This window comes from Carassius gibelio, chromosome A7 (assembly GCF_023724105.1).
Source record: "Carassius gibelio isolate Cgi1373 ecotype wild population from Czech Republic chromosome A7, carGib1.2-hapl.c, whole genome shotgun sequence".
NCBI classification, from domain to species: Eukaryota; Metazoa; Chordata; class Actinopteri; order Cypriniformes; family Cyprinidae; genus Carassius; species Carassius gibelio.
The window spans coordinates 4,283,749-4,295,499 of record NC_068377.1 but is presented as its reverse complement, the minus strand read 5'-3'; the positions used below and the strand labels follow the sequence as shown (position 1 = coordinate 4,295,499).

General features: G+C 36.8%; 1 protein-coding gene across 3 annotated transcripts in view; it reads right to left on the bottom strand.

The window, feature by feature from the left end:
- Positions 1-11,751, bottom strand: part of LOC128016469 (Kv channel-interacting protein 4-like) — a 186,425-nt gene that overhangs the window by 160,560 nt on the left and 14,114 nt on the right. The window contains exons 1-2 of one of the 3 annotated variants that reach the window (XM_052600992.1): positions 4,821-5,108; positions 4,273-4,424 (exon numbers count right to left, since the gene is read on the bottom strand). The exons of the other annotated variants lie outside the window; for them this stretch is intronic. Coding sequence (XP_052456952.1) covers positions 4,273-4,411 — 139 coding nt within the window. The 5' untranslated portion in view covers positions 4,412-4,424; positions 4,821-5,108. Of the gene's footprint in view, positions 1-4,272; positions 4,425-4,820; positions 5,109-11,751 lie in introns of those variants that run through there. 3 annotated transcript variants of the gene reach the window in all.

The window sequence follows — 11,751 nt, the reverse complement described above, 5'->3', positions numbered from 1 at the left end:
AACCCATGTCTTGTATACGTCTGTGTGTGGTGGTTCTTGAAGCACTGACTCCAGCTGCAGTCCACTCTTTGTGAATCTCCCCCACATTTTTTGAATAATCCTCTCCAGGGTGCGGTTATCCCTCTTGCTCTTGATCTACCACATCTTTTCCTTCATTTCGCCTCTCTATTAATGTGCTTGGACACAGATCTCAGTGAACAGCCAGAATCTTTTGCAATGACCTTTTGTGTCTTGCCCTCCTTGTGCAAGGTGTCAATGGTCTTCTTTTGGACAACTGTCAAGTCAGCAGTCTTCCCCATGATTGTGTAGCCTACAGAACTAGACTGAGAGACCATTTAAAGGTTTTTCAGGTGTTTTGAGTTAATTATCTGATTAGAGTGCGCCACCAGGTGTCTTCAATATTGAACCTTTTCAGAATATTCAAATTTTCTGAGATACTGAATTTAGTCAGTTATAATCATCAAAATTAAAAGAAATAAACATTTGAAATATATCAGTATAATGAATGAATAGAATACACAAGTTTCACATGTGAATGATTACTAACTATTCATGAACGAAATAATGGGCTGATTGCTCTAAACTGACCAATTACTTAAATATCAAGGAAATCTACAACTGAACTGGAGTTTAACAGCGAACCAAGTATTCTATAATGATATTATGAAATATCCATAAAAGATCTGTGCCTTGCAATTACACAGCTTCATAAAATACAGCATAATGCGGCTGCATTGCAGATAAAACATTCAAAAGACATATTTGATGCCATATATCACTTTTACTAATGCATTTTTCTGCTGTTTCGGTTTAAAGGGGGGGTGAAATGCACGTTTTCACTCAATCTCCTGTTAATCTTGAGTACCTATAGAGTAGTACTGCACCCTCATAACTCCAAAAAGTCTTTATTTTTATTATATTTATAAGAGAAAGATAGTCTGTACCGATTTTTCCCGGAAAAACACGACCGGCTGGAGGCGTGACGTGTGGGCGGAGCTAAAGAATCACGAGCGCCAGTAGGCTTTCGCGTTTGGAAGCTGTGACACAGACCCAGAGGCTGAAATTTAACAAGAGCAGCATCAGCAACGACATCTCTATGTGGTTTGTACTGAAACTGTATATATTTGCCTAGCGGTTTTGGAAAAGGACTAAGTTCCACTTTATGTCGTCTTTTTTTTTATTTATTTTTTTAAGCTGTACATGTGGAAAGTGCAGTTTGATGACGACATCGCATGTTGTTTACTTGATGTGCTTACACGCCGATAGCTAAGTTAACAACACAGAGATATCTGAAGCAGTTTTACTCACCGCCTGCGGTTCCAACACACGATCGTGACCCTTTTTCGTTGGGACTGCATTATCCTTAAGAAATAAACGATGTTCAAATCCGTCGTCAAACTGGGCCTTGTTTGTAAAACAAGCATCTTCGAAATGCAGGGAACAAACACAAACACTTGCACAACTCCGTTGATGCTCTGTTAAAATAAACTCCATCCACTGGTCCCTTAATGCTGTTTTTTCTTTGGTAATCTGTGCAGAGTTGTCTTGCCCCGGCAACCAAAACACACTTCTTTTGTGACTTTTCGCGACGCTATCGCTCTGATCAGTGAATCGCTCTGATCAGTGAAATGTCTCTGCTCAGCCTCGCTATACGGGAGCGCGCGCTCTTCCGGCAGAAGTGCCCTCAGGACCCATATAAGGAAATTCCGCTCCATCTAACGTCACACAGAGCCATACTCGAAAAAAACTTTCCGAAACTTGACAAACCGGAAGGAGTATTTTTGGAACAGAAATACTCCTTCAAACGTACAACTTAATTTTTGAAACTTTGTCCATGTTTAGCATGGGAATCCAACTCTTTAACAGTGTAAAAAACTCAGTATGCATGAAATAGCATTTCACCCCCCCTTTAATCCATCTTGAAGGTTATACTTCTGAATGCAATTATATAGTCAAAGCAGATTAGGCTGCATTGAGACAGGCCAGTGTTGGAGCGGCCAAATAAACCCATTGAGTTTGTCCATTCAGCGAGGCTGGACACTGACAGCAGCACCTGACACTATGAAGGGCCCAGCTGGTTCCTGAGCCCGTGTGATTACAGCACACAGCGCCTTAGATAATAACTGTCTTATGAACAGAGACACAAATACATATACACATACAAACACAGGCTGGGACTCCATCACACAAACATAAACACACATCATGTGAGCCACAGCTAGGAATGAACCACAAATCTATATACAGCATGCGATTTCTTTTTATGCCACGATGAATTACCCTCTCTTGAGAATTTCAGAAATCTTTTTGAACCACCACCACATTCCCTCAGCATCTGCTTTACTTTCATTAGTATCGTTTCCATTACAGTTTCCACGGACTTTGCCAGAATGGTCTTTTTTTTTAGCTAGCAACACTCACTTGGCAGTTTCAAGCTACATTTGGAAGCTGTTTAGCTGTTAACATCATTTCACACTGTATGGAGAGGAATAAGATTAAAATAATCCACTTTAAATCAATGCAGTAAGAACTAAAGCAAACTGCAGCTCTCGACTAACACCACAAACACTCTCTTTAGCTTTTTACCAAATGAGAAACCATAGATTTGCAACTGTAAGACTCATCGATATCCCTTTCACACTGTAACATAATGATTTATTATGTATTTCACTTCACATGAGACCATAAAGTATGATCAGTCGAAACACTGAATGCAACATAAATCCAACAGAGGGCAGTAAAATGATCAATATCACACCAGCATTACTACCCGAGGTCGCTCTTTCAGCAGATTAGACATCAATGTGTCAAGTAGCTTGACTTCAATACGCAGAGAAAGCAAGAAGATTTCCAGCGAATCTGAAAAAATTATATTATACCGTAAAATAACCTCTCTATTAAAGGGAAAGTTCAACCAAAAATGTTTAATTCTGTCATCATTTATTCAACCTGATGTCGTTCCAAACATGCACAACTTACTTTCTTCTGTTGAACGTGAAAGAAGATATTATGAAAAATGCTTCAGTGTTTTACCCCTCATAAAATGGAAGCCAATCAGTGGTTACCAAAATAAGATTTCAACATATCTTCACTTTCTTTTTCTATTCTATCTTTTTTGTTTTTATTTATTATATACTTTAAAAGCCCTTGCTACGTGAATGTGTTAAGCTAACTGAGACTTGTCATAGCACTTATTTATCATTGCTCTTTTGTTGTTTTTGATTGCTTCCAATGTCTTCATTTGTAAGTGGCTTTGGATAAAAGCGGCTGCTAAAAGACTAAATGTAAATGTGTTCCAAAAAAAAAAAAACAAGGAAAAATTAACGAAATTAACGAGCATTAACGAACTGGACACATGTAGGTTCCCTAATAAAACAAAACTCTACTTTTCAGCCAACTCGTAAGAGTACAAACACAACTGTGTCTGTAAGAGTGAAATGTGCTGCCAAATAATTGTTCCAAATCAGTTTGTAAAAAAAGAAAAAAAAAAAAGAAAAAAAAAGTTTTTGAAAGCAACATTCAGAGCTCCAAGTGTCACTTTCTGAAATTAGATCGCCAGTTATTATGCGTCAGAATTAAACATTTGCCTCATCCTGGAACTTTACAGTGTTCCCATTTTATTCTAAATGATCGCAAACTGCAGTATTATTTATTTTTACAAAACCTAAATGAATGGGCTTTTGTTCTATTTTTCCCCAATTTTTGATACAACTAACCGATAGGAAGCCATGCAGTATTAAGAATAGATAGGCCTATTGGACAGATTTCAAATTTGACCATTTTAAAGCAATCATTATTTACTCATCCACATGCTGTCCCAAATCTGCATCACTCTCTTCACCAAAATGTTTCATCCATCCAAAAACAGATGTATTTTATGTAAAGCTGTAAATGAGGGTGAGTAAATGGTGACAGCATTTTCATTTTTGGATGACTAGCCCTTTAAAATACACTTAAAAAGCTTCAGTGAACATGCTCTGTGATGTGAAATCATGTAACCGACATGCATTGTTTGTAAAGTACAGTGCTTAACTCTTCAAAATACACTATAAAAAATATAAAGATTTCCAACGATTCAAACAATTTTGGCTCTTCAAAGAAACTCTCAAAATTAGAACATTTAAATACTTTTTAAGAACCTTTATCCACTACAAAGAACCTTTTGTACGATGGAAAGATTCCATGGATGTATCTAGTGTAGTTCCATCAGACTCCTGCATGGAACTCACATCTTCATTCTGGGGGATACTACAGCGATGAAGAGGGACTTACCTTTTTGGTGAGGGGAAGCCCAGGAGATGATCCGCCTGACCAGACAGCAGTTAAGCAGCACTTTCTTGGAAAGGCCGTGATCCTTACGAAAGTGAGTCAGGTCTTCATCCCACTGAGTCCTCTTGATAGGGGCCGACATGGTCACACTACAACTATTATTAAAATCCAGTAGGTGCTGTTAAAATGATGCACTCTTACTCATATGTACTTCCTAAGAGTCACGAATAGTTCAGATTTCCCCTAGTGGGCTGAGAGGCTCGGTTCGGTCATCGAACCTTCTGCACTAATAACTAATCTACCGAGGTTTTCAATATAACGCTAAACAAAACTATTCTGTTTTTCTATATATAGTTGCATCATATATAGTTATGTAAAAAGCAACTAGTGAGTTCAGCAACAGATGAATTTAACCTCTAAACACTAAAAAATACATCAAAATATACAAGACAAAAAGCTCCCGTTCTAGTTTAAGGCTACAGTTAATTCTGTTTTAATTGAACCCGCAAAAGAGTCTTGCACTCCCTCCTCCAGCGAGAGTATTTCCTTACCTTTTGGGCTTAGAAGAGCTGCTGTACCTTCGGTGCCTTCACAGCAACACAAAGATGCTCAGGTTTCACGCTACTGAATGCTTGCTCTTATTTCGAGAGAGAGAAGAGGAGGGGAGGACGAGAGATACTCCCGATGATCAGTCTGTCTGCTGGTGGGCTCTAGCCTCTCTCACGAGGGGACAGCGAAACATCATCAGCATCTGCGCCCGAGAGCGGCCAATCAGAGAGCGGCATGATCATTCATGTCAATGATGGATGTTTTACACACAGGACCCAGGGCTGGACCCATGGGAAGTATACTTTTCTGACGAGAAATACACACACACACACTTGTCATTCTCTTCCCTCGCTGTCACACACGCAAACATTCCTCTGCTGCTCTGTTGCCATATTTAGCAACATTTAGACCCCACATCCCATAAAATCACTCAGCGTGCGGCATATACACAAATCAACAAAGCCAACTGTACTGAGGATACTCGCATGATGTAAACACATGATCCTGCTGCAGATTAATTATTACACACACATCATTTTACAATCAATAGTCTCCTTAAATTTGTATAAAACATGTATAATATTCCAGTGCTGGGTAGACTACTAAAAATGTGCAGTCCATTACTGATTGCAAATTACATGACGAAAATTGAAGTTAGTAACATAATCCATTACATAACATATTTTGGGTGATATAATCTGACTACTTTTTGATTACTTTTGACCTAACTCATTTGTCACATTGATAAAATAATCTTGAACCATACTGATGTAAAAATACAAAGAGAAAGAACATTATATTACATTTGTGAAGTGAATGTATTGTTATTCTTGCTAATTTATTAATATTTTATTGCTATTGTGTGAATAATAAGTCAAATAAATCATATAAATAAAAAAAAATGTAACTGTAGTCTGAATATGAGTATTTTAAAATGTAATATAATGTAAATACAAATACTTAATTTTTGAAATCTACTTATGTAATTTAGATTACTTGTAATCAGTTACTACTTAAATATAAATACAGTACTATAATATAATACTATAAAACATAACCTAATACTTTAATATGAACTTTGGTCAGACAATACAGTTCTGTGTTAAGATTAGTTGTTACAATAGCTAATACTTTTACAGCATTTCTTAATGTAGGTTATGACAACACGTAAAACATTAATACATAATCTAAAGAAATAAATATTTAGTTATTTACTTTTTTATTTAATGTATTTATTTTTATGTTTGCATTGCTATATATATCTGGTAATTTTATCTTGTTAGATTTTTTTTTTTTATAAATAACAAGACAAAATGCTGATTAAAGGGACAGATTACCAAAAAAATGAATATTCTTTCTTCATTTATTCACCCTCAACTTGTTCCAAACCTGTATGAGTTTCTTTCTTCTGATTTATAAACAGCTGATTGATGGTAGCCACAAACTTACAAAGTATTTTTTATTTTTTTCCCCACACTATGGAAGTCAATGGCTACCGCCAACTGTTTAGTTACTAACATTCTTCAAAATATCTTCTTTTGTGCTCAACAGAACAAAGAAAGTCATACAGATTCTGAATAACTTGAGGGTCAGAAAATGATGACAATTTGATGAAATTTTTCATTGGGTGAAGAAAGAAAGAAATTTTTGCAGCGCGACCTGTAACGATAATACTGTATATTGTAAAAGATTTCTAATAAACTATGATGCATATTCTTTATTCTCTACTTTCGATGCCCCTCCTGCCCTTCATTTCAATTCAGTTAGTCTCTGTGTGCAGTTTTTTAATCAGCTCATTCATTCCTCATATCATATCCCTGATAATGGCACACCAGAGCACATAATTCATATTTACACATCAGCTGAATTACTCGGATTTCTGGAATATTTTTTACATAGTCGATGGCAGCATTCAGTGCATAGAGGAGTATAAGCTGGTGTGGATTTCAAACCAACAATCTGTCCTCTGTACAAAATGACCTGAATTCACACAGGGAAGTTCAAATTCACAGGTGCATTAAAAAGATTGATCTATCAGCCTGCGGAGGAAAATCCGGTAATACAAAACAATCACAGCTCCAGAGCTTCACAACATCATTATCCTCCCCCTTCTCTGCCGTTTCTATTTTCAGCTAATGTGACTGATTAATCGCAGAGATTACTAACAACAAATACATTGAACTGAACAAAAATAATGAACATATTACTACTGGGTTTGTAGTATGATGCATTTCTGACAGTCTAGATATTACCCAAATAAAACCAACAAAATGTATGGCATGGCTCACTTGGTGCTGAGTGACTTAAAATGAAAATGCAAGCTAACTGAGCCACCACTGCTCTTTAGTTAGAAACCTATATTGATCTGAAGATGAAACCAATACTGTTCTACAGAAATCAATAGTCCACACAACCACATATGTTACCCTGGACCACAAAACTTAAGTCTTAATTGTACATTTTTCGAAATTGAGATTTATACATAATATGAAATCTGAATAAATAAGCTTTCAATTGATGTATGGTTTGTTAGGATATGACTTAAATGCTCAATATCCTAATGATTTCTGGATTAAAATAAAAATCGATAATTTTGACCCATACAAAGTTATTTTTTTGGTTATTTCTAAAAATAGACTCCATGCAGTGACTTAAGGCTGGTTTTGTAGTCCAGGGTCACATATCTGCTATCTCAGATAAAGCATTCTGCTCGATGTTAATGCATTTTTTTATTTGTAAATGCAGTTTGAATATATGATTTCAAACAAACACTAAACAATACTAGCTTTTTAAGTATTAAAAAAAAAAAAATCTAACAAAAACGTAACAAAATAAAAAAATGGAATAAAAAATGCATCAGTGTTGCGGATTGAGGGATTTTTACACCAAACGTAATGACTTTCTCATTGTTGCTGCGACTTTTATTAATGTTTTGTGAAAATAAGCTATTTGGAGAGATTTAAATATATTTGGAATCTTAAATATATTTAAATATATTTTTGGTGATTAAAAGGTAAAATAATTGTATAAAAAAACAAGCAGACATTCTGTCCTTTGTAGCATCTTTTTTTTTCTGTTATCATTTGACATATAGCTGAAATCACAGCAATAGCAAACAAAAAGAGCAAAATTATTTTACAATCAGTGGAAATCATAAAGTGTTCTCTATTACAATAAGCATAAAGTCATTAATAGGCTCCGGCATCATGCCAGCATTACCACTTCGGGAGCACATAATTTCTCAAATAATTAGACGGCCTATAGAGTCACAACCACATCTCAAGGCATTGTTCAGATGTTTTTATTCAAGACATTTTTCATGTTTCTGTCCTGAAAACTTATGTGTGCTGAACTAATTTCTTATGCACCTCATCCCAAACCTTCCATTGCTGATTCCACAATTTCAACGGAGGCTTGAGCCATTGATATGCATTGGTTAGATAATTATTTAACAGAAAGAGCTCAGTGTGTCTCAGCTGAAAATTTTATTTCAACAGAACTAAAAATTACAATGGTGTCCCACAGGGATCTGTTTTAGCACCAATTTTATTTTTTATCTATATTAATGACCTAGATCATTGGTATAACCTCAGCTAGAATTCATCTATTTATCATGCTGATGACGCAATTATTTATACAGTATAGCGCATTCAGTGAACCAAGCCATAGAGCTTTTGCAAGAATCTTTATGGTTACTGCTGCAATCTAAAAAAAGAATTAAAATTAAACCAGATCACCGCATTTTAACTTAACAAGGGTAATTTACTGCAAGATTACATTGAAACAAATATTGGGTATATATATATAGGAATTTAGTACATTTGCACAGCTTCTTAAATCTTAGCTTCTTAATCAGTCAGTCAAGCATTATATTATGGTATTAAGCACTATTTAATGATATAACTTTAGTGATTAGAAATAAAACTTGATAACCATGTATGAATGCATATTTGTCATTTTAACTTAACTGAAATGGAAGCTTTAGCCTAAGTTCTGCCAGGAAGACTCAATCACTTTGTCACTAATTACCTTCATCATTATCCAATCACGTCTTTATACTCCTGTATAAAAGATCGTACTTACACATGTTTGAGTTCGCAGATGCCAACGCGACAACAACCGCAGATTCCGACGCGATTGTACTTGCTCAAGCTGTTGTGTTTATTCATCTACTTGCTGTAATTAAGTTCGTGCCCCGCAAACTATCTAGAGTTTGACGTTCCTCTAAGATGCACACGGGATCGTTGGCTTAGCTCCGCGTGGCGGCGATCATCTGCAGTCGTTGTGTTGGATGATTTACAAGCTTTTCTCGGCAGAGGATGTGAACATTGGCGGAGTTCCGTGTGCTTCCAGGCCAGGGTTGCCAGGTTCTCAAAACCGCCAGTTACTATTTAATAAAAAAAAAAAAAAAAAAAAAAAGCCCAATCGCGTTCAAAAGGGATTTATCGGTAGAATTCACATTCTAGGGGCTATATATAACACTATTGGGGTCACCTCAAACCCAGGACAGAAAAGGCATCCCACAAAAAAAAAAAAAAAAATACGGTCTTGGCAACGCTGGTGCTTTCCGAGATGTCGCGTCAGTGCTGCTCGGGTCTCAACACCTGAAAAGACTTTGGTCTCAATCAACAAATATTCATCTGTACGCTCACGTGAACCTGCACGAATGAAGTCTCTCCGGACCAGCAGACAGAATTAAGGCTGCCGGTCTCTTCGGCATCTCGCCTCCATCACTTCACAAGTCTACAGCATTATAAGTATCATTTCGTTCTATGCACTTGCGGCGCCTGGGCATTAATTTATTCTCTGCAAGGATTTTTACTTACACGTTCAAATAAAGCACTGGGCGTTTCGTGCTTGTTTATCTAGCAGACTTGCACAGCATAATTAAGATGTTGATCATAGTGCATGCAATTTTCTGAATAACTTCTTCGTAATGAGGCACTTTAAGGCTCATCATAAACGCTACAATCTTTATACTGATAAAGCTTTTTCGCATTTCTTAAAAAAAAAAGCTCTGTCTAGCACACTTGAGATTCGCTGTTTTAATCCTATGCTTTAATATTTGTTTATTCAGTCTTTCATTTGCGTTATTCCTGAAAAGTTCATACTCTAATGGGATTCTATGGTTGCAGATGCAGGGAACCGCTGCTCTCACCTCATCTTTACATGGCTTACTCTTGGGCTAGTGAATTATGAACACTGGATCTACCAAGCTGATGCGTATGGACCCTTCTTTTGAGTCGTAGGTAAGATTCGGCTCAATGCTCAGTCAGCAGGCATATATTACTCCACGTGACACGAGTTGCTGCTGAACTTATTTCAGAGTAGTGGCATATCTCCAGTTTAAACCGAATATTAATTAGCAGGCATGGTTTGTTTGCACTCCTGGTCTCCGTCAAGGCGCGGTCACACTAGACTTTAAACATGCGAAATTATTTCGAACGCCACTGCGAATATGGGCGGGAGCAAGATAAACCGTCTCCCCTCAATTCACAAGATGGATTATTATGTTTCTAGCACTGTGTCTTTTGCAACGGCGTCGAAAGCGTTTTATATTGTAACTTTACTCTGTATCTCTCTATAAATATATACACCCTAAGGGGAGGAATGGGAGAAGAGAGAGAGAGAGAGAGGAAAAAAAAAAAAAAAAAACCATTATAAAACGTTGTCATTCCAATGTACCTGTTCCCGTCGACACTACAAACCATGCAGCTTCTTTCTTTTATAAATCTGTTAATGTAATATAAAATAGGACGCTGCGCAACAGCTAAAGTTATATAGCGCTTCCTTTTTGAATTTTTGTACAGAGAGGTCATGCAACAATGTATCGCTCTTCTACTGGTCCACATCCTCACGTTATGCAAATTCCCTGGTCAGAGTTCACCAAACTTGAACTTTGGAACGCAGCGAAATGCAAAATTTTTCGCATAAGCTTGCGTTTCCGGTCCGACGCATTCGCATGCGTATGAATGGAAGTCAATGGAGAGAAAAGTGCAGTGTGACCGCCATCACTCATAACTAACTAACGGCTGGAGGGGCGCGTTAAGTAGGTTCTGCTCATGCTGTCAAACTGACGTCATCAGAAAAATTATTCGTTACAGGGTGGAAGTGTTCAGAATTTGATAAGATTGCTAAGACAAACAATGTTTAATTGTTTACATCAAGATTAGCAATGTGTGCTAGTAAGCTTAAGTCCCTTCGATTTATGCATATTTTAAACTTAACCTCCGATACCTCAACTTAATATATTAAAAAAAAAAAAAAAAAAAAAAAAAAAAAAAAAAAAATTGGGGCGTGACAGTTAAGGGGTTAAGCTACAATCAAGGCTTGTTTATATTCGCGCATCTACTGGTGTTGGTTCATCACTCTTACTCGGCTATTGCGGCTTTCACTTTACACTTTTAAACTTTCAGACAGCTGTGCCCTCAGCCAACCCGGATTCTTCAGTCTGCCCTCCGTTAGCAGACATAATAGCCTACTAAACGAAGTGCTTACGTCAGCTGGAAATCACATTTCTAAGGCGTTGCTCCCTCTACAATCAAGCCTACACGTTTGCATGGTCCGCTTCTAATGTTTTTCCTTCCAATTTTTGCGTTCCTATTCTAATTTCAACCGTTGCTCCTTTCTTGTTTAAAAAAAAAAAAAACCGCAATCTTAATTTCTCTATTAGCAGACTCTTTGCCAGCATCTAATCCACGCTAAATTTTATAATCAAATTTTCAAGCCTTTGGCTATTCAGTTCTATTACTACTTGAGGGGTTCGCTAAATCTTCCAACAAATTAAAGACAAATGTCTGCCTATTACCCTGCCCATATTGCAAAATGAATTACTTCCATCTGCTACGGCCTTCCTTCAAAGTACCTCAATATTCTTCTGGAGGCAGTGTTTATCTGCTTTCTACAGGTTATGCTTCCAGGGGAATTCACTTC